The sequence below is a fragment of the Anabrus simplex genome, chromosome 2 (assembly GCF_040414725.1).
Source record: "Anabrus simplex isolate iqAnaSimp1 chromosome 2, ASM4041472v1, whole genome shotgun sequence".
In the NCBI taxonomy this organism is placed as follows: domain Eukaryota; kingdom Metazoa; phylum Arthropoda; class Insecta; order Orthoptera; family Tettigoniidae; genus Anabrus; species Anabrus simplex.
Window position 1 is genome coordinate 672,317,808 of NC_090266.1, and position 24,860 is coordinate 672,342,667.

Genomic DNA, 24,860 nt, shown 5'->3' on the forward strand with positions numbered 1-24,860 from the left:
TATGTTGATGACATATTTGTTATAATGAATGAAGAAATCAAGAATGCGACCTCTACCCTGCAAGAACTCCCACATCGAATTTACGCTTGAGTCCGAAAATAAAGTAATTAATTTTCTGGATTTAACTATTCTCAGAAACCCTTTTGCTCTTTCATATAGAATCTTCAGAAAACCGACACAAACTGCCAATACTATTCGCCAAGATTCCATACACCCCCAAACACACAAAAGTGCAGCGTACAATAGCATGGTTCATCGTGCATTCATGATACCTGCTAGTTGCTTTACGTTGCACTGACACAGATAGGTCTTATGGTGACGATGGGACAGGGAAGGGCTAGGAGTGGGAAGGAAGCGGCCGTGGCCTTAAGGTACAGCCCCAGCATTTGCCTGGTGTGAAAATGGGAAACCACGGAAAACCATTTTCAGGGCTGCTGACAGTGGGGTTCGAACCTACTATCTCCCAAATACTGGATACTGGCCGCACTTAAGCGACTGCAGCTATCGAGCTCAGTTTCACGATACCTATGACTAAGAAAGACCTCAATAACGAACTCAACACTATAAGGGAAATCGCCAAATTTAACAGTTACAACAGATCATTCATAGAACAGATAATCAATAAATTCAGACACTGGCCTAAGACTACTCTCACAAAAGAAAAACCTAAAACTACCATTACATCTACTTTTACATTCAATGACGATGTCCATCAAATCACCAATCTCTTTCGAAAACATAATGTAAACGTTTTCTTCAGAACTCATAACAGGACTTCAGAAATTATACACAATTCAGCATCTGTCAATACCTCTAACAGATTTTCTAAATCCGGAATCTATAGATTCAAGGGTAATGACTGCAGCGCCTCTTACGTAGGACAAACAGGACGCAACTTCACTACCAGATATTCAGAGCACATCAACACAATAAGATATAACAAGTTTTCTGCTATAGGCCAACACATTCACGATGCTAATCATAAGTTCACTGACATAGAACATGACCTCGAGATACTTCAAATGGCAAACAAAGGGCCAATTATGAATTGTTTCATTCATTGGAAGCAATATTTCAACCCTAACTATAATTTAAATGAAATTTCCGAGAAATCTAATATTCTTTTTTGATCTCTTAATTAAATGGTTAAAAAAATATTAGACCGCCTATTAACAACTCTATATTTAAAACCATACGTAATATATATCCTCATCAGTTACCCCCACTACCACATCCCTTCGCTCCACCTTAGCTCTCTGCCAGTTGCTCAGCCTCTACCTCTCCCCTCTCCTGCCCTCCGCCTTGGCCCTTAACCTCATGATTCCATCTATCAGTCCAGCTCCGTCCGCCGATCAAAATAGGCTGCTCAAGGTGAGTTCATTTCTAGTCGTTTCTCATCATTTATAGATTTTTCTTTTCAGTCTTTCATTCTTCTTTTAGTCTTTCCTTTCTATCTTTTGTCTAATTCGGCTTTTAGTTTCTTCTTCAGGTTCCAAAAACCCCATACAAGTGAGAATTAATTATTTGGGTCTAAACAAGTTCATCATATGCATGTTTATTTTCGGAACCAAACCACAGATCAAACAAAGTGTTAACTTCAAGTGACTTTAAACTCTGCAGCGTAATTTCAACAAGATCAAAGAGCTAAAGACATATACAAGCTGGACAAACCACCATGTGTACAAAACAACGGAGTCATAGGATTTTATAATGAAGTGCAATATTATCATGTACCATATTTTATTTAATATTAATCTATGTAGGTGTTACAGTGTGTTTTAAAGTTGTTTCTAGTTATTGTGTTTGCCAGATTTGACTCGGTGGTTGATGATGGCACAAGTTTAGTGCCGAAACTAGTACCTCATGTGAACGACATGTGATTGATTCACATTAATAAATGTTTGTGTATTGAATAGGAGGACCCCTATTAATTAATTTCAATTATTGAAGGAGCTATACCAAATGAATGGAGAGTTGCTGTAGTAGCCCCTGCGTATAAAGGAAAGGGTGATAAAACATAAAGCTAAAATTACAGGCCAGTCAGTCTGATATGCATTGCATGTAAACTTTGGGAAAGTGTTCTTTTCTGATTACATTAGATATGTTGTTTGCAAAATTAATAACAGGTTTGATAGAAGGCAGTTCAGGTTTAGGAAAGGTTATTCCACTGAAGCTCAACTTGTAGGATTCCAGCAAGATATAACAGATATCCTGGATTAAGGAGGTCAAATCAACTGTATTGCGATTTACCTACCTAAGACATTTGATAGGGAGGATCATGGGAGACTACTAGCAAAAATGAGTGCAACTGGACTAGACAAAGGAGTGACTGAATGGGTTGCTATATTTCTAGAAAACAGATCTCAGAGAATCAGAGTAGGCGAAGCTTTATCCCACACTGTAATAATTAATTTGTATACAAATGGCATCGCTTCTGGATTAAAACACTGTAAATACCACTTATATGCAGATGACTTGCAGATATATGTACACAGTAAACCCAAAAACCTACACTCGGAAACACTTCACCTGAATGAAGACTTGACGACCATAGATGTATGGGCCAAAAATCACGGATTAAAATTAAACCCATCAATATCCCAGGCAATAATTATTGGTTACCCTAATTACTTTGCAAACTCAATCGAACAGCATTACCGCAGTTGTCTATAAGTGGTACTCCCATACAGTATAGTCAAAACGCAAGGAATATTGCTATAATATCTGACAGTCTGTCCTGGTCTGCCCAAACTACATCTGTGTGCAGAAAATTATATGGAATGCTACACTGTCTCAGCAAATTCACATTCACTGTCCCTTTTAAACTAAAGAAAATTCTTGTTGAATCACTCGCATTACCTAATTTAGATTACTGCGATACAGTTCACAACAACCTTGGAGTAGAATGGGGAAGGAAATTACAGTGTGCTCAGAATGCTTGTGTAAGATTTATCTGTGGACTTTGTTATGCTGACTACGTCACACCTTCGTACACACGGCTCGGGTGGCTTCGCCTACAAGAACAATGCACACTTCACACTGTGCCTTTTGCATAATTTTCTAAAGACTTCTCAACCAGCCTATCTCCGTGATTGCATCAAACTCCTCTCCACAAACCATAACAAAAATACCCGATCCTGCAGCACCACGTGTTTATCCCTTCCTGTACACAGAACAACAATCTACACAAAATCATTCACTGTTACTGCAGCCCGACAATGGAATCTCTTACCAGTGGACATCAGAAGCATGTCCAGCAGCTCAGCTTTTAAACATACCTGTGTCGAAATACTAGGTAAACATGCATGAATCATTAAATTTTGGCCTGAAAACACCACCTCGTACCTCCTCTACATTCTTTACCTCTTATGTTCACAGATCTTCTTATTCTGCTTACTAATCCTTCTCTTCACCTCTCAACTGAAGGTGATATCTCTGTATACTTCAGAAACTTACACAGTTTTAAAACTTTCTCTCAAGCAGGAGTTATAGTACTCATTATTCATATATTTTTAATGTACTCTGCGTACAATGTGTATTATATAGATTTTTTTTTTACGTGTGATTACTTTTATTAATACTATTACCGTTATTGTTGTTTTCATATTATTGTCATCAGTACCATGGATAGCTCTTGCGCTCATTTTTCCATTTTTCTGATTTAAGAACTTGTTTCTTTTTAAATGTTTTCTAAGCCTATACTAGTACAAGCTTTGTTGACTACATTCAAAATAGTTATCAAGTCACTGCCATCTGCATGTTAGAGTTCGATAACCAAATTTGAGACACTCTGGTCTTGACTTGCAGTCTCCTAAGATACTTGCCATCAAATTTATAGTCTTACACTATTTCCATACTCAGAGGAAATCTTTCTCAGCTATGCAGCAGTATCAAAACAGTATTGCTGGACAATGTTCCAAGGCCATTTTAACCCTACACACGTTTCTCTAGAAATTATTCAAAAGGAATTGGTCTAGTCTAGCCTCGCCACAGATACACAACTGGTATGGCTACAGTATCTGATGGACAGACACACAAGCCTCTCTACCATAATGAAGTCCGATGTTTCACAAGGAATATAAATGTTAATTTATGATATTCAAGAATTTGTACTAGGTGAGATTCAATTACGATCTTTCACGGAAGCCTAAAATTTAGACTGGATATGATAATTCCCTGTTACCACATGTTACCTCAGTTTGAATTTGGTTCAAACTTATCATTACTATAAAAATAATTATTCAAGAATTAGAATGTTCATATACTGTAGCCTGATGATGGAAGTAGTCAAGTGACAAGTTATGATATGCCAGTGGTCACTACAGTCCATGTAAGACATGCAAAGTACCTTGGTCAACTGAAACAGGGAGACCAGGGTAATACAAATTCTAAATTTTTCTCTATTTTCCCCAGCAGGTATGATGAATGATTCAATTGCAGAATAATTCCCCAGAAATGATGTCACTTACTTGTGGTTTAGGCTTTTTAGGTTTTGGAGGAACTGCAGGAGCAACCTTCTTGTTATGAACATCAGGATTTAGCTGCAAGTCTGAAAGCTGTTGCTCTAGATGACTCGTCATTCTTCAGTGTAAAATTCTGAAAAGATGGGAAGAGGACACTGTAAATGGGACAGCAAAATAATTTTTTACAGGGGAAACTAATCTTAATTTCCACACATTGTACACATTTGTATGTCAAAAATATAAAAAACATAATTTTTGAAAGATCAAAGACATAGATTTGTCCTTTGTTAATGAATTATCAATTAGCAGCAGTCTTATCCATTGAGTAAGACAAACATCTTAAGTAATGAATTCCTTTTCCACCACCTTACAGAGAAAGACTTTGTATGATGACCTGTAGTACTTTTAACCACAATGTGCATTTCATATGTAATAAGATTGTTTTTCTTTTTGCTAGTTGTTTAACTTCATACTAACAAAGTTTCTGGGCAATGCAAGGATGAGAGGAAAGGGCTAGGAATGGGAAGGTAACAGCCATGGCCTTAATCTAGGTACAACCCCAGCATTTGTCTGGTGAGAAAATGGAAAAACAAGGAACCATCCTCTGAGCTGCCGATGGTGGGGTGTGTATTTACCCCCCACCGATCTCCAGAATGCAAGTTCAGAGCTACGTGACCCGAATTACATAGCAAACCTGCTTAGTGCCAGTCTGTCAGCATTTAATCAAGAGACAATAAGCAAGTTAGATTGTAAAAATCATGGATAGCTCTTGAACTCATTTTTTCATCAGATCCACATCAACGCAATACAAAAAAACTTGAACTATATTCCCTTCGTTATTTTTAATAGGGTATAAGTTCAGGAAAGGTACAAAATTTTAAGTAAAATTAAGAAGGGGAATCTTATCACTTTTACCTCAGATTACATTTAGGAGACTGCAATCCACTGAACATTAAACATAGTTGTGTAGAGATGAAAGGATCTTCATGAAAAACCTAGCCACAGAAGCTGAACTTGCAGCGGAAGTATGGGATACTAGAACCCTTTGTAATATTACAAGACAACTCGCTAAAAAGAAATTCAACAGCAGTAAGCCAATTAAGAACAAGGTCGGCAACCTTCTTTCTTCTCAAGAAGAGCAGATGAAGAAATGAAAAAAACACTCCTAACAACTTGAACAGGGTCACTGATGAAACTGAGAAGGTCGAGGAACAGGAAGAGATTTCAGAGGATCGAGGGATCTGTACAGACTCGCCAACCAAGCAGGAGGTAATCAAAGCCATCAAACATCTGAAAAATGGCAAGGCTGCAGGACAGGACAATTGTAATCCCTGAAGTTCTTAAAGCAAACTCCTGTATAACTGCATATATGCTGCTTCCACAGTTCACAGTCACTTGGGAAAATGAGGAGCTCCTTTAAGGAATGGAATAACGGCCTGTTAATAAAGCTTCCAAAGAGAGTTGACTTATCTGTCTGTGAGAACTGGCATGGCATTACACTGCTTTCAGTGCCTAGTATGATACTTTTATATATCATCCTGGATCAGATTAAAGCTTATGTGGACAGAGAACCTGCAGAAAGAAGAGGCAGGCTTCTGAGAGAGCAATTTGTGTGCTGACCAGATCAACACACTACAAATAATTGCAGAACAATCAACGGAATACCAGTTACACCTCTATACGTTGTTCATTGATTTTGAGAATGCATTTGACAGCCACTAGGTATAAGATGTGGCGAGCCTTGAAGACTTTTAGCATTCCCAACATTTATCTGCTTGATTCGGAGCATGTATGACAACTACACATGCTAGGATGAACACCAAGGTTATCTGACAGAACCGATTTAAGTGGACACTGGTGTGAAACAAGGATGACTACTCCTGCCCACCTAAATCCTTACGATTCTCGACACTGTCATGACTAGTGGAATAAACCGTCAGCCAGGTATACAGTGGGATATTGCACGTCTCGACGACTTCGATTTTTTGCATACAATTTTTATTTGTTTTCCACCTATTCAATATATAATTGTTTTTTGTCGCTAGAAAATCATTTCACTACAATATTACATTAACACGGACATGTTTCGCTCAACTTCCGAGCATCCTCAGCCTTTATTACTTTTCTTAAGGTTAAGACACAACATTATTAACTTTACTTGTAACTAATTTGTACTTAATTACAATGTTAATATTAAGTAGTAAAATACATTAACAGAAAGACATTTGTGAACACAATGAACAGATTAACATTTAAAATAACAGTGTTAAAATTAGAATAGACATTAATTCTATTAACACTGATGTCCAAAACATGGTCAATCCCAAAAACAATGGAAAGATTTAGCTAAAATTCTCATAAATTCCTTCGTGTCTACTAACTCAATTGTTAATGAGCTATTGTACTGTGCTGCATAAAATTTGAGTCGTACACCTTGTTAAAATTCAATAATATCTGAGGCTTAAAAGTCTTAATGTACGTGTCGAAATAGTGAGAAATGTTCTACGTCTTGTATTAATTTGGTGCTTGCTGCAATCATCTAATGAATGTGAACGGCTAGGTACTTCTTGTTACTGGATTCCCCGAACTAGTCTTGAATTGACGAGTTGACATGTTGTTTGGGAGTTGATCGTTTGGTCAAAAGGGACTTCAAATCTTCTTTATGACAACCCGTATGTGTTGGTGCCCTTTGACTGCTGCTGTGATGTATCGTGGTGCTTGCTGCAGCACGGTGACTGCTTGCTTTCGTGTTTCTGCTTCTTTTGCCAATGACATATGCTTGCTGCCTCACTGCTGCAAGTATATGAAACGACATTTATCGAATTTAAAGGCTGAGGCACAGAGTTCAGCTGAAGATCAACAATAAGAGGATCAAGTATATGCGCCTGAGGAATCACAACACCACACCATTGCACCAGTTGTGGGATCCCATCAACAGGCTTCCTTTAAACAAATGTACGTACAGTGCAGATTCCAAGAGATCCTAGTACAAGTGACGAATGGCAGCCCCATTCAACCTCCAACACCACCTTCACGGGCATCTGTGAATGAGTTAGAAACATTCATCTACCCTGAAGTAGAGGATGCGAGTAATTTTTTGTACGATAGAACCACCCATCATAATTAAAATTATTGTCCATGTATTATAATTCTACCCCACCCCCCTCACTCTTTTTTTTTTTCCATTTTTTTTTTTCCCATTAAATGTATTTTTCTTCTGTACTGTTGTTTATGCAATTTATGACAAATCGCTAACCACTGTTTACTAGGGGTTGAATGTACTTAGGAGAGGTAAATGTGTTTACGGCAAAAGCACTTTCTCTTACTTTCCTTAAAGTCATGGTTCATGTTTGTGGGTTACTGTAGTCACCACCTAGTTCGTGAACCATGGGCAACGGCTGAGTGGCCTAGTAAGTGGTCTTGAGAGTCGGGATACCAGTTACTATGGAATGGGAGTGGGCATCTCGGACAGATTCGGAGTCATAGCCCTCCCTGTGCTCAGGCGGCTAGGACTATACAATTCACCAGTGGTCCATAACCCGTTACAGGAGAGATCCTCACTTGGACTATGTGCACGTAGGGTAGCATCCTGCTTCATGAATTTACCGAGCTCAGAACATTTTAAGCAAGCCTCGTACCTATGGGAGTAACGGAGCCCCACTCCCATTTGACAGGCGAGGGACTCCGTGGAAACAACTTGGCGAACGAAATAGAATTCGATGGGGAGCTATCAATATTAATGGGGCTTATGGAAGAAAGAAAGTAGAACTGGCTGAGTCAGCAAAGAGGATGCATCTGAATGTGCTAGGAGTATGTGATATTCGGGTAAGGGGAGATAACGAGGAAAAGATAGGAGATTATAAAGTGTACTTTACGGGTGTTAAAAAGGGAAGGGCAGAGTCTGGGGTAGGGCTCTTTATCAGGAATACCATTGCACGCAACATAGTTTCTGTTAGGCACGTAAATGAGTGAATGATGTGGGTAGATTTGTCAGTTGGAGGAATTAGGACTAGAATTGTGTCCGTGCATTCACCATGTGAGGGTGCAGATGAGGATGAAATAGACAAGTTTTATGAAGCATTGAGCAACATCGTTGTCAGGGTCAACAGTAAGGATAGAATAGTGCTAATGGGCAATTTCAATGCGAGAGTTGGGAATAGAACTGAAGGATACGAAAGGGTGATTGGTAAATGTGGGGAAGATATGCTAGTTGCTTTACGTCGCACCGACACAGATAGGTCTTATGGCGACGATGGGACAGGGAAGGGCTAGGAGTGGGAAGGAAGCGGCCGTGGCCTTAATTAAGGTACTGCCCCAGCATTTGCCTGGTGTGAAAATGGGAAACCACGGGAAGATATGGAAGCTAATGGGAATGGGAAGCGTTTGCTGGACTTCTGTGCTAGTATGGGTTTCGCTGTTATGAATACATTCTTCAAGCATAAGGCTATTCACTGCTACACATGGGAGGCTAGGGGTACCAGATCCATAATAGACTATATCTTAACCGACTTCGAATTCAGGAAATCTGTTAGGAATGTACGAGTTTTCCGGGGATTTTTCGATGATACAGGGCACTATCTGATCTTCTGTAGTGAACTAAGTATCTCTAGGCCTAGGGTAGAGAGTGAAATCTGTCTGCAAACGAATAAGGGTAGAAAATCTCCAGGACGAGGAAATTAGACAGAAGTACATGGATATGATTAGTGAGAAGTTTCGAACAGTAGACAGTAAGTAGGTTCAGGATATAGAAAGTGAATGGGTGGCATACAGGGATGCTGTAGCTGTAGTAGAAACAACAAGGGAATGCCTAGGAACTACTGTGTGTAAAGATGGGAAAAGGCGAACATCATGGTGGAATGATGAAGTGAGAGCAGCTTGTAAACGTAAAAAGAAGGCTTATCAGAAATGGCTCCAAACAAGGGCAGAGGCAGACAGAGATTTGTACGTAGATGAAAGAAACAGAGCGAAACAAATAGTTGTTGAATCCAAAAAGAAGTCATGGGAAGATTTTGGTAACAACCTGGAAAGGTTAGGTCAAACAGCAGGGAAACCTTTCCGGACAGTAATACAGAATCTTAGGAGGGGAGGGAAAAAAGAAATGAACAGTGTTTTGAGTAATTCAGGTGAACTCATAATAGATCCCAGAAAATCACTGGAGAGGTGGAGGGAATATTTTGAACATCTTCTCAATGTTAAAGGAAATCATCCTGGTGGTGTTGCGAACAGCCAAGCTCATGGGGAGGAGGAAAATGATGTTGGTGAAATTATGCTTGAGGAAGTGGAAAGGATGGTAAATAAACTCCATTGTCATAAGGCAGCTGAATAGATGAAATTAGACCTGAAATGGTGAACTATAGTGGGAAGGCAGGGATGAAATGGCTTCATAGAGTAGTAAAATTAGCATGGAGTGTTGGTAAGGTTCCTTCAGATTGGACAAAAGCAGTAATTGCACCTATCTATAAGCAAGGGAACAGGAAGGATTGCAACAACTATCGAGGTATCTCATTGATTAGTATACCAGGCAAAGTATTCACTGGCATCTTGGAAGGGAGGGTGCGATCAGTCGTTGAGAGAAAGTTGGATGAAAACCAGTGTGGTTTCAGACCACAGAGAGGCTGTCAGGATCAGATTTTCAGTATACACCAGGTAATTGAAAAATGCTACGAGAGGAATAGGCAGTTGTGTTTATGTTTCGTAGATCCAGAGAAAGCATATGACAGGGTACCGAGGGAAAAGATGTTCGCCATACCGGGGGACTATGGAATTAAAGGCAGATTATTAAAATCAATCAAAGGCATTTATGTTGACAATTGGGCTTCAGTGAGAAGTGATGGTAGAATGAGTTCTTGGTTCAGGGTACTTACAGGGGTTAGACAAGGTTGTAATCTTTCACCTTTACTGTTCGTAGTTTACATGGATCATCTGCTGAAAGGTATAAAGTGGCAGGGAGGGATTCAGTTAGGTGGAAATATAGTAAGCAGTCTGGCCTATGCTGACGACTTGGTCTTAATGGCAGATTGTGCCGAAAACCTGCAGTCTAATATCTTGGAACTCGAAAATAGGTGCAATGAGTATGGTATGAAAATTAGCCTCTCAAAGTCTAAATTGATGTCAGTAGGTAAGAAATTCAACAGAAATGAATGGCAGATTGGTGATACAATGCTAGAACAGGTCGATAATTTCAAGTATTTAGGTTGTGTGTTCTCCCAGGATGGTAATATGGTAAGTGAGATTGAATCAAGGTGTTGTAAAGCTAATGCAGTGAGCTTGCAGTTGCGATCAACAGTATTCTGTAAGAAAGAAGTCGGCTCCCAGACGAAACTATCTTTACATCAGTCTGTTTTCAGACCACATTTGCTTTACTGGTGCGAAAGCTGGGTGGACTGAGGATATCTTATTCATAAACTAGAAGTAACAGACATGAAAGTAGCAAGAATGATTGCTGGTACAAACAGGTGGGAACAATGGCAGGAGGGTACTCGGAATGAGAAGATAAAGGCTAATTTAGAAATGAACTCGATGATGCTGTACGCATAAACCGGCTTAGGTGGTGGGGTCATGTGAGGCGAATGGAGGAGGATAGGTTACCTAGGATAATAATGGACTCTGCTATGGAGGGTAAGAGAAGTAGAGGTAGACCAAGACGACGAAGGTTAGACTCGGTTTCTAACGATTTAAAGATAAGAGGTATAGAACTAAATGAGGCCACAACACTAGTTGTGAATCGAGGATTGTGGCGACGTTTAGTAAATTCAGAGAGGCTTGAAGACTGAATGCTGAAAGGCATAATAGTCTATAATGATAATGTATGTATGTATGTACCTTAAAGTCAACATTAGCCTTTTCTCTGAACTTTTGGCTCTTCAAAAGGTCATGTTCTGTTCGCCTGTGGTAGCACATATAGCCTGAAATATGTAGTCAAACGTGTTTGTTCTCATTCGGTACCATCTCCAGAAATGTTTGTCATTCTGAATATCCTCATATAAGGTAGATGCACCAGTAATTGACACTTTACGTAAAAAAATATTATTAATCTAAGGAAAGAATCTTGTAAACAAGTCACACATTATGTTTATGTACCATCAGATAGATATCTTTGTGCCCAACAAGACACACAAAAAAGTAAATATTCAATGTTATCATTAATTATCCCTCCGAATTAATTTTTAGAATGTATATTTTCACACCTGTAGCTGACAGACATTATACTGTATGATATAACAAAATAAATTACCCTTTAATAAAACAATCATTGTTTATAAGTTACAGATATCCTGTACATTATAAGCAGGATACTTCCCTTTACCCTTGTACAGAACAGCATTTTTGGTATCCCTTATCTTGAAGCTGCCGTATTTACCGGCATTCCACATTTCACCTCATCCAGCCATAGATGACTGTTGGTACTTTAGAAATTTGCTTTGTTGAGGGTCCATTTTATTATCACCACCCGAAAGAAAGGTGTGACAAAATGTTTAAAATATACACACCGTGTATCAGCTGTCTACACCTGGCACATGGTGTCAGCTTCCCTTATTGGAGAATCACATAAAAAGAAATTATCTAGCTAGTATGTATGTCCAACCTTTGTCCCATTTCCCTATGGGTCGGGTATGAAGAGAGATGAATCTTTATAGCAAGTTTTTACGACTGGATGCCCTTCCTGACATCAACCTCATCAGAGGAGTTATCGAGATGAAATAAATGACTGATATAGGATAGTAGGAAGTGAGAAGGTGAAACTTGGTGCCAGCACACAGCCCACTGCTGTTAAATAGCACCCAGGGTTCTGCTCAGGGCTTCACATCCCCATCCGACAAACAAATCGCCATCAGTATCATATGTCCTCACTCCACGAGTACTGCGGAGGCGTTTGGAATTTAATCCAGGTGTTTCGCACGCAATCTGGTGATTAGAAATTGTATACCACCACCTCTCCTACCCTGCTGCAAACATTCTGATGGTGACAATTTTTTTCGACCAACGGGACTCGAACCACATAACCACGGTGTCAGACCATATAGACTTCATGCCTTAACGATCATGGCTACCATATCTATATCTGTTTCTAATTTGAAACAGACGGTATAGGTATAATGTCCCACTATGTTGTACCAATGGTTGACCCTCTGTAATTTATGTGATAATTTATAACTTTCAATTCAACTACCATATAGAATTCATATACGTTCATTAAACATACTATCAGACTTTCAAAACCCAATAAACAAAATATAATACCTTATTTACTTGCAATAACCTCCTTATGAAAAATGCTAAGGTTCCTCTCCAAACTTAGGTTTGCTGATGCTCCCCTTCATACAAAGGACTTTCAGATCTAGATCATAACTTTAATTACTGCCAACTCATTTTTTCTTCCAAAGAAAAACATTTAAACTACGAACTGATGCAAAGAGTGGAGATTTTCTCATTTTTTAATATATTACGTTAGGCTGTCAGCTACAAGTACAGGGTGACACATAGGTGCATCTAGAGGGTCTTTTTATTTTTTTTTAGCTTGCTCAGAGTGTCAGGAGAACATGCACGGAAGGCGATAACGTGGCCGGGTGACTCATTTGCCAAAAGATATATTGCTTCATGACCGGTTAAGATGATCTAATACAGCACGGTAGTGATAACCATTGTTTCACAGCAATAGTTCTGTTTAACATCTGTGGTAACGGATTGGTAGCGTGTTCATTGTGTTTGCTTGAAAATAGCATAGTTTCTGTAGGAATACAAAAGTTATCGTGTGTTTAACGAGTGATGTATAGAGTAGAACTGCGTGTATTCATTGTGTTGTGCTATGTGAAGCGTTCTTCTTATACAGAGGGCCGCTTTTGACTCATTCGCAAATTTCCTGGCATCCTCCCTCCACATAAGAGTACGGTACGTAAATTAGTAAAGATGTTCCGCACCACCGGGTCCATTCTTAACACGAAATCAAGCAGGAGACGAACCATTTTAACAGAGGAAAAGCTTTACGAAATAGAAGTTCTCTTGAAAAGATCTCCAAAACATCCCTATCGCGTCTCGCCGTGTCATTATCTTCTGCCCACAAAGCAACAAAACTGTTAAAAGCCAAACTGTACACCACACCTACCCCTGCCCAACATTTAAGAGGACCTGACAGTTTCACTAGGGTTTGGTATTGTAACTGGTTGCTTCAGTCAGTTCATGATGGGTATGTTGACCAAGAACTTTTATTTTATAGTGATGAGGCATGGCTACACTTAAGTGGCTATGTAAATAGTCAAAACAATCGCTACAGGTGTGAAGAAAATCCCCACCAGCTGCATGTCCATCCACTTCATGATATAAAGATAGGAGTTTGGTGCACAACAAGTGCTCGCGGAATTATAGGGCCTATATTTTTCCGTGAAACAATATATGATGATTGATATATAGACCTCATTCTCACACCATTCTGTCAAGAGCTGACTGAAGAAGAAAGGAGTAATGGTTACTTCATGCAAGATAATGCGACGGCACACACGGCTAATCGGTCTATGGAGGTAATACGGGAAGTTTTCAAAGATGTTGTGGTTAATTATCCCCCTAGAACTCCTGATTTAAATCCCTGTGATTTTTTTTCCTTTTTTTTTTTGCTTTATGTCTCACCAACACAGACAGGTCTTATGGCGACGATGGGACAGGAACGGCCTAGGAATGGGAAGTGGCCATGGCCTTAATTAAGGTACAGCCTCAGCATGTACCTGGTGTGAAAATGGGAAACCGCGGAAAACCATATTCAGGGCTGCCGACAGTGGGATTCGAACCCACTACCTCCCGGATACGAGCTCACAGCTGCGCGCCCCTAACTGCACGGCCCTGTGATTATTACCTGTGGGGGATGCTGAAGGGAAAAGTGTATGTGAACAACCCTCACACAAGAGAACAACTACAAGAAAACACATAGAAGATCACAGGGGCTGAGATTCACCGAGTGTCTGCAAACCTGTTTATGAGGTGTCAGGCATGTTTGACAACTGAGAGCAACATTTTGAACATCAAATATAATGCCAGGTAGGTTTCACATTAATAGTTTCACTAGAAACGGCTTTCTGTAAGTGTGAATAGCCGCAATGTAGTGGGGAGGAAAAGCGCACATTATACCGGTTAGTGACAGAGTGTCACTGAGCCAGCCGTGCCGTGCTCTGAGTGGTGCTGCAGAGCGAGCTAAAAAAAAAAAGACCCTGTACCTTAATGTATGACATTCTCTGTACTTCTCGCACTCAACATTCAAGTCAATAACGTCTCCTTTAGAAACCTATTTCCCACCATAAAATATCTAGGAGCAATAAAACAGCAGCTGGTGGTAGGAACATATCGATGCCCCAGTTCTTGGACACGGACTGTTTTGACCGACCAATGGGCACATCTTGTGTGAATACGCACTCGCTAGGCTTGGTCCCACACTGTTCGGACATGGTCCAGTCTGCCTGCAGTGTGAAAGACACCCGAGACAGCAGAATTACCAGCGATTTACCACTCTTGCTGTTTTGCAGAAAACCAGGGTACTTTACATTAGATGAACATATTCCACTAATGGCTAAAACTTAACCGGAGTCATCTTACCTAGAATCAATATATTAGCAGTCTTAGTAATAAAAAGGCATTGATGGGTTAATCATATAGCATGTGCATAGTTATCTAACTCCCCAGCTACTTTCTGCCAAGTTTCAGGTAGGCTATTTTACTCGGGATGCAGCAGTAATCCCATCTACCGGAGATTAATGGCAGCAGAAGAGACAAATCATATCACAAACAATGGTCAGTGTAATGTTATTGTTGACCAGTTTTATGAGCTTTCGATATGGTGGGCCTACACATTGAGTTTTCTTCAGACTCTGTGATATTAGGGCATCTAAAGTAAAGGGAGTCCTTCCTTCTTTCATGACTCTCTCATGTTTTGTTCATCAAGCGATCATTCTTTCACAATTTTTCTCATTTTTGATAATCATCTTCACAATTTTCCTTGTCAATATGGACCGATGACCACGTAGTTTTACACCTTAAGACAATCATGACAAAAACCAATGCCAGTTAACATGATTAAAAAATATTTCCAAATTAGCAATGCTCGACGTTGATTTGGACTAAGCGTCAAAGGTCTAAATTCATTAATTGTATTTTCATAGTTGGTAGGGTAAAACTGTGCAAGACATAAATGATTGGAACTTGTAGTCTCTATAACTTTTGTTACATAATATTTTTCGATAGGGCCCATAACACAGGTATTTAAAAAAATTAAGTTTGAGGCACCTTCCCCTAAACTACCATTTCATCCAGCATAAATAAAATGTATTTACAGCCTAGATTGTAGTACCTAATTCCCAGACTTAACACTCCGATTTTCATTAAATTCTGTTCACTCCTTTTCTCGTGGTTTGGCACTGATATGGACTTAACAAAAAAAAGTCATGAATATATCTGTTATCATTCCTGGTACAGTAAAAATGTATGACATAAATGACAGGAAATTTTATTCTGTATAACTTTGGTTATGTAGTATTTATCTTTAGGACAACTAATAACATAAATATTTGAGAATTAAATTTTAGGCCTTTCCCTAAACCAGTGGTCCACAAAGTTGGGGGTGAGCTCCTTGGGGCGGGGGCAGAGAGTGATAAAGGGGGCGCCGGCTCTGATTGAAATATTTGAACTTAACATTCTGTAACAAAAATTGCTATCATCAGATTCTCACATCCATTAACCTAGGCAGGAAGCTCTTCCACCGCCATTCAAGACTAATAAACTTGTACTTTTTCGGTCTTTATTTCACAAGAACAGACCAGCAGATCGTGCCAGAACGTATTCTGACAAAAGGTGCGAGTAACATTGCCCACACAGCACTCTTTCACCCGCCCGCAGCGGTATCACCTTACCAAACACTTAACCACCACTGACAATGTGACCGCAACTTCCTTACAAGAATAGATTCTTCTATTTCTGCCATTGTCGACTCTATTTCAGCCAGGCCAGAGTGAGTAAATTATACTTCACTCGCTCTAACCAGGCCTTTGCAGTCAATTCAAAGACAGTGAGTGAACAGGTGAATTCTAGTGTGTGTTTAGTGGACGTGATTAACTCAGTTTACAATTAACTGTTACAAGTATCGCCATACCCATGGATAAGTGGCTTATTAGCAGTGGTAAAAAGAGACCCATGGAAGTGATTTATCGAGTGCTTGCCTTCCTTCGAAAATATAGTCCTAATAATGAATGAGATTCAAATATAATCAAAGTACAGTATATTGTTCTTCCTCTTCTACTTCTGCTCCCACCAACAACAATAATTCTACACCCTAAAGCAAAGTGCGTAAACATCAAGACGATTATCTGACATAGGCTTTACCAGCATTATTTTGAATAATCAGGAACAACCTCAATGCACTAGTTGTTTGGAGACTTAGCTAACGACAGTTTGAAGCCTGTGAAACTTAAGAGAGACATTTGCAGACAAAACATCCAGACTGTGCAAGTAAACCTGTAGAATTATTTAAGCGTCATGAACAAAATGTAAAAGGAAATGTCAGATCCCTTGAAAAGCATATAACAGTTCCTAAAAAAGCGCTAAGAGCATCCTTCAAGGTATCCTATTTAACTGCAAAATGCAAATCATAGGTGAGAAATTACTTCTTCCTGCAGCCGTGAAGATGTGTGCGATCATGCACGGACAAAAGTTCGGTGGATGTCTGATGACGATACTCCTCTCAGATGACACAGTGGCTCATCGTATTGATACAATAGCCTCTGACATAAAACATCAACTGCTACCACATCTTCATCATAGCCCAAAATTGATGACAGTATTGATATTGTAAATAGTGCCCAGCTCCTTGATTTCGTACACTACTGTCATGAAAATGAAATGCATGAGGATCTTCTATTTTGAAAACACTGGAAGGGTGAACTACAGGTGAAGCTATTTTCTCTCTTGTGAATTCCTTTTTCATTGACAACAATCTGTCATGGACAAACTGTGGTGGTATATGTACCGATGGGGTGGCGGTATTTACGGGACTAGAAAGGGGTTCAGAGTAAGAAAGTGTGCTGTTACTAATTCTGTAAAATTCACACATTGCATGATACACAGGGAGGCATTGGCTTTGAAATTATTACAACCAGAAGTCGAAGTGCTGAATGATGCAATCAGTGTTGTAAATTTTGTAAAAGCAAGAGCTTTAAACAGTACGCTATTTTCCATTTTTTGCGAAAAGATGGGATCTACACATATTTTGCTTCTATTGCACATGGAAATACATTGGTTGTCTCGTGGTTGAGTCCTTCATCGCGTTGTGGAGCTGAAGAATGAACTGTGTCTTTTCCTACTGGACACCAATCCTACACTCACAGCTGTGTTTCTGGATGAAAAATGACTTCTAATACTGTGCTACCAGGCTGATATATTTGAGAAACTGAATAATCTTAATGTGTCACTTCAAGGACGAAATGGTACTGTTGTCTTTCTAAGCGAGAAAGTGCTTGCGTTTAAGAGAAAACTTGAACTTTGGAAAACACAGATGGACAAAGGTAACTGTGAGATGTTTTCTTGTCTGAATGAATTCCTGGAGGAATATGAGTTAGATTTTGGTAACATTAGTCGAAATGCCGTGGCACACCTCAAAAATCTCCGTCAACAATTCAAAGATAAATTTCCAGAACCTTCAGCTGAGTATGACTGGATTTGCAGTCCATTCGATAAGAACGTAACAGCCCACTTGTCAACGGTAGAACAAGAGGAGCTAATAGAACTCCCACAGTCACGAGCGAGACATCGGGAAGTGCAGATGTGTAAGTGAGCTGAGGAGTGCAAGATGGGAGTAACATTACAGCAATACAGGCTAAGAATTGGAAGATGGCATGGTGCAAGGTGGTGTTGGAGGAAAGGTGGAGCAGAGAGAGGAAGAGAAATTAGTGGTTATAAAGGACTGTTGGAGATTATGTTGTGTGTGATGGTTATTGCCATGTTGCTGGTGGTAGGAGGTATAGAAAAGAACCCGGGTCCAAATCAGGGACCGTTCGGTTGGGAGGAACTTGCAGAGATCAAGAGAGTGGTGAAGGAAGCAAGCAAAGGAGAAGAAATAAAGGAAATGATGCAGGAACACCAGGCAACCCAAATGAAGGACTTAAAAATTTTTATAAAAGAAGAAATTGACAAGTTAGCGGAGATAGAAGATGAGGTAGGGAGCATGAAAAAGAAGGTGTTGGTACTGGGAGAAGAATTGACAGCAATGAAGAGGGAAGTAAGGCTAATCAGCAAGAAAAAATGTGTGTGTGTATGGTGTACCAGAGGAAGGAACAGAATCTAAAGTGGAGTTAGTATTGAAAGTGGTGGACATAGTTTCGAATAAAATGAAGATAAACTTCTCTGAAGTGGATATAGACGATATATATAGAGTAGGAAGGAACAAGGTACATAGGCCGGTGAAGTTAAGATTAATTTCAATCCTGATGGCAGATACAATTCTGAGGAATGCTGGAAATTTGAAAGGATCGAACATTTATTTGAAGGCTGAGACTGAGAAAGAAGACAGGATACGGCTGGATATCCTTAAGCGGCACATGTGGCGGGCTAGAGTGCAGGGACTGCGAGCCAAGATAGTGGGGAGGTGTCTGGTGACCAGGCAGAAATGGGTCCCGATCGTGGTCACAGGAGGAACTGCTGAGGATGGAAAAATGTGAGGAGGAAATGAGTCGCAGAAATCGAGAGCAGGGAGACATCAGTGGGGAGAAGGAAGAGAGAAGACGGGACTGCGGCGTCAGTGGTCAGGTGTCGAGGATAGCAGAGACCTTGGAGTCAGAACAACCCAGGAATGAGTGGATCAACAAATAAGACACTAGACCGAAGTAAAGTGAGTACAGGTAGTGAAGAGGTGATGGGAGGGAAAAGGAGTCAGGGTAGTGACTCAACCTCCCTGAATAAGAAAAATACAGAAAGAAACTTGGAGAGAAATCAGGCGTTGAATAAGGGGAGAGCACTATGTTTAAAAGATCTATGGGGAGGGAAAAAAGGCTTTGGCATGGAAAAGGGGAAGGATGGGGGGGAGAAGAAGGGGAGAGTAGGGGAGAGGGATGGGGAGGAACCACAAGGAAGAATTACGAGAAGTAAGGGGGAAGTGGTGAAACGCAGAAGTATAGAGAGGGAGTGGGAGGAAATAAATAACTAGAGATGGTGATAGGGGTGCTGAATATTGAAGAGTTGATGGGGAAGTTAGGGAATAGGGAAATTGTGGATTTAGTGAAAGATGTTGAGATAATTGCTCTAGTGGAGACGTGGTTAGGGAAAGGGGTTGAAATTACATGGGACGGTTTATAGGGTAGTCAACGTGTTAAGAAAAAAAGTAGGAAAGAGGGGCAGAAACCCAGGTGGCATAGTAGTTCTAATAAGAAATGAGGTACCAGAATGGGTGGAGATGTTACAGAGTAGGATAGAGGGAGTAGTGTGGCTGTGAGTAAAAATGGGGAAAGGGGTAGTGGAGTCAATTTGTCTGGCCCTGCTTTATAACCATCCGAGTGATTCAGTTTATGCAAATAAACATTTTTTTGACGAACTGATTGAAGAAATAAACATAATTAAAGGGCTGTATGTAGAAGATGGGATGATTTTATTGGGGGATTGGAATGCGAGAGTGAGCAATAGGGTACCGGTGTACGGAAAAAGTAAAAGTAGGTGGGGGGCTGCAAAGAAGGAGTAAGGATAATGGTGTAAATAGTTATGGAGGAAGGTTATTGGAGTTATGTGCTACAGAACATTTATTTATTTTAAATGGGTGGATGAAGGGGGATAGTCTGGGAGATTTGACTTATATTACAACAAATGGAGGGAGTGTAGTGGATATAGGAATAAGCTCAGAGATAGTGTAAAGGAGAATAATAAGTTTTGAGGTGTTAGAATGTGGGTTAACGGAACATATGCCTATCAAAATAAAATTGAGAACTTTGGTTGCTGATGTGAAGGGAAAGATGGAGGAAAGTAGGGAGAGATATAGGAATGGAGGATGGAAGTATGTATGGGATGATAATGCTAAAGAGAAATTGAGACGAGATTTGAAAGAGGAGGGAAATATATTAAGGGTAGGAATTGAAAGGGCGGCAGAAGGAAATGATATGGATAGGGTGCTAAAATTAATAGAACTCCCTGTATGGAGGGTGGGGAAGAAAGTGAGACGGGCAGAGGGAAAAAAAGAACAAAATGAATGAATGGTTTGATGAAGACTGCAGGAGAAAACGTGAGGTTGTAATGAGAGCCCTAATGGAGTTTAGGAAGGAGGGGGAGCAAGAAAAAAGGAAGGAATATTGTAAATTGAGAAGGGAATATAAGGAGGTATTGAATGAGAAGAAAAGAGGATTGAAGGAGGCGGAAGCTGAAAAAATAAATAGATATTGTAGAGAGAAGAAATTTAAGAGGATATGGGAATCAATAAACACGATTAGAAGAGAGAAACCGGTGGGGAAGGGGAATAAAATAGGAGAAAACGAGTGGCTTAGGAATTTTAAAAGGCTTTTAGAAGTAGAGGGGAAATTGGGTAGAGAAATATATATATATATATTTTTTTTTTTTGCTAGGGGTTTTACGTCGCACCGACACAGATAGGTCTTATGGCGACGATGGGATAGGAAAGGCCTAGGAGTTGGAAGGAAGCGTCCGTGGCCTTAATTAAGGTACAGCCCCAGCATTTGCCTGGTGTGAAAATGGGAAACCACAGAAAACCATCTTCAGGGCTGCCGATAGTGGGATTCGAAGGTAGAGAAATAGACAAGTCATATGTAAGAAGGGAATTGGAAGTTGAAATTCCAATACTGATGAGGAGATAACAAGGCATGAGGTAATGAGAGTATTAAAAAATGCTAGACCCAAGGCTGCAAGACATCATCATCATCATCATCATCATCATCCTAAACCATCTCCAGTTTCCCGGGTGTGGTATATGAGCCTCCTCCATCTCATCCTGTCCTTGTACCATTCTTCCTCCACCAACTTGTCCCAATCATCACCTCTCAGCCGTACATCGCTCTTAACTAAATCTATCCATTTCCTTCGTGGCCTTCCCACGGGTCGTCTTCCTTCTACCTTTCTGTCAAATTCCTTCCTTGCAGTTCTGTTTACTGGCATCCTCTTCATGTGACCAAACCACTTCAGTCTTGATATCTGAATCTTATTGAGGAGAGAATCATCTATTCCTACTTCTTGTCTTATTTTCTCATTCCTAATCTTGTCTTTCCTGGTTTTCTGGATCATAGTGCGTAGGAATTTCATTTCAGCTGCCTGAAGTTTGGAATTATCTCTATTGGTCAGTGTTGTGGTTTCGAGACTGTATGTAAGAATTGGTGTATAATAGGACTTGTACAATGTCATTTTTGTTTTCATGGGTATTTGCTCATCCCACAGCAGGTGTCTTACCTGGTGGTAAAATTGTGTTACCTTATTGATTCGATTGTTCACCTCATGTTTTGCTAGGTTGTCACTTGATATAACGCTACCCAAGTATTTGAAAACTGGAACGCTGTCCAGCTGAGCTTCATTTAACATGACTATTGGTTCTGCTCCTTCCCCATACACTTTAATCACCACCGTCTTGGTCTTGCTGATGTTTAAACCATATTTCTTAAACTCCTCATTCCAGCTTTGTATTCTCTCTCCCAATTCCTCTTCTGAGTCACTCCAGATCGCAACATCATCTGCAAATGTGAAGGCTTTGATATCTCAATGTTCTTTCCTTTTAATAGATTTCATTACTACATCCATTACAATAATAAACAGAAGTGGTGACAATGAGCTGCCCTGCTGCACTTCTCTCTTTGTTTCAAACCAGTCCGACAAACCACATCCTACTTGAATACAGCTTCTGTTTCCACTATACAACATTTTCACTTTGTCTATCAGGCTGTCTCGCACTTGAAGTTCTTTCATGCATTGCCAAATTCTTTCCCTTGGTACACTATCGTATGCTTTCTCAATGTCCAAAAATATTAAAAATAAAGGCTTGTTCTTCTCCCAGTATTTTTCCATTAGCATCCTAATTGCAAATATAAGGTCTCTAGTTACCTACCTGGTCTGAAACCATACTGCTCTTCTTCCAAAATTGGTTCAACAATATCTCTGATTCTGGTCTCTATTATTTTTTCCAATATTTTCAGGACATGAGACAGTAGTGTGATACCACGGTAATTAGTACATTTTCGTCGGCTTCCTTTCTTGAACATAGGTACAATGATGCCCATCTTCCAGTCCTCAGGAATAGTATTTTCCTCCCATATCTTGTTAAGCAGTCTGTAGAGCCACTGGATTCCAGGAATTCCTGCTGCTTTCAGCATATCTGCACTTAGTTCGTCTATGCCCACTGCCATTCCTTTCTTCATGCTCTTGAGCGCATTTTCAACCTCAAGCCATGTAATTGGTGGTTCAGTTGTGGTTCCTCGGCTTGGCTCTCCTCTATCCGTTGTTACGTTTTCTGTATCTCCATTCAGCAGCTTTTCGAAATAGATCTTGAGTTCTTGTTTAATTTCTCCCTCTTCTTGTGCCAGAGTTCCATCATCACGTTCTATTGCTTTTATGGTCTCTTGATAACTTCGCTTGTTTTTCACTACTCTGTATAGCAATTTCATATTTCCTCTACTGTCCTCTTCCAGTTTGTCTGCAAACTCATTCCATTTCTTCTCTTTTTCTTCCCTTACAATGTTCTTTACAGCAAGTTTCTTGTTCCTGTATACTCCTCGAAGTCTTTGTATTTCTTGTTCATTTCGTTCTTGTCCCTGTTTTTGTTTTTTTTTATTATTATTTTATTTCAATATAGGCACCTGAGCCAAGGCTCTTCTTGGTGCAATACAAATAAATTACAATGGCAGCTATATTCACAATGTAATTACGAAATAAAAAAAATAAAATACAGTAAGTATATAATTTAACATGATGTAATAGATAAGATAGGACAAAGCTTCCTAACCAAAATTACCATACTCCTTCAAGTATTTAGTTACATTACTCTTGAAGATAGATAAAGTTGGTAACATTTTTATACATTTTGGAAGCGAGTTATACATAGTTGTAGAAAAATGCCAAAGAGAATTTTGACCATAACTAGTGGAATGAATCTGATTGTAGTGAATATTATGAATAATTCTTGTTTCATAATTATGAATCTGTGAATTAGTAATTACTGATGTGTTTGAGTGAACCAATTTGTTTTGAATTTTATAGATCATAATTATAGAAGCCTTTATGCAGAGGTTTGGAAGTGATAATATATTACAATGTTTATACAGATCTTTAGTCGGTGTCAGAATGGGCAGTTTGAAAATTATTTTTAGTGCTCTCTTCCTAAGGACCTCTACCTTTTCAAATAATTCTTTATTACAGCATGCCCAGACATGTATCATATAAGAGATGTGGCTTTCAATAAGAGCATAGTAAATACCCTTCAACAACCCACGAGAGAACTTATATCGCAATCTAATGAGGATACCAATCACAGGGATAATTTTATTACAAATGGTCTCCACGTGATTACTCCACGACAGATTTTCATCTATACTCAGTCCTAAGAATTTAGTACTGTGTACTTTCATTACTTTGTGATTGAAGAAAAGCAGATTTTTATCCAAATTTAATACATATAAAGGTTTGTGAAAATTTATGTAGTTTGTTTTTGTTAGATTTATCGTTGATCGGTTGGAATTAAGCCATGTTTCAAGTAATCGAATATCCTGCTGCATATTTTGTTCAAGTTCCTGATTGCTAGAGCCTGTATAAAAAATATTGGTGTCATCAGCAAAGATGGATAGTCTTCCATTTAATTTAAGGTGACCACTATCATTAATGAAGATAAGAAACAATAAAGGCCCCAGCACAGAACCCTGAGGCACACCAATGGATATCACCTTTACATTACTCTGAGTATTATTACATGTAACAAACTGCTCCCTATTAGAGAGGTAATCAACAAACCAATCCAGTGCAATACCTCTAATGCCTGCTACTTCTAATTTATGTAATAGAATTTTATGATCAACTGTGTCAAAAGCCTTTTTAAGATCTATAAATAAGCCAGCTGCTAACATACCTGAGTCTAAAGCTTGTTGTAGTTTAATAACAATATCCTCAATAGCATTACTGGTACTCGAGTGAGGTAGGAAACCATACTGAAATTGATAAAAATATTTATTATTTAACAAAAAATCTAATAATCTTTTTTTTTAACCACTTGTTCTAAAATCTTAGATAAAGGAGGTAGTACCGAGATTGGTCTGTAATTACTTACATTAAATTTATCCATGCCTTTATAGATTGGTACAACTCTGGTGATTTTAAGTTTGGCTGGTACTTTACCCTCTGATAGAGATTTGTTAACTAATTTTGTGATGTGAGGTATAAGAAATTTAGAGAGTCTCTTTA

The 24,860-nt window shown here is 39.3% G+C and overlaps 1 protein-coding gene across 1 annotated transcript in view; it reads right to left on the reverse strand.

The window, feature by feature from the left end:
• The window catches only part of Zyx (lipoma-preferred partner zyxin), a 242,056-nt gene that overhangs the window by 173,504 nt on the left and 43,692 nt on the right, over positions 1–24,860 (reverse strand). The window contains exon 2 of the mRNA XM_067141232.2: positions 4,470–4,596. Coding sequence (XP_066997333.1) covers positions 4,470–4,580 — 111 coding nt within the window. The 5' untranslated portion in view covers positions 4,581–4,596. The remainder of the gene's footprint in view (positions 1–4,469; positions 4,597–24,860) is intronic.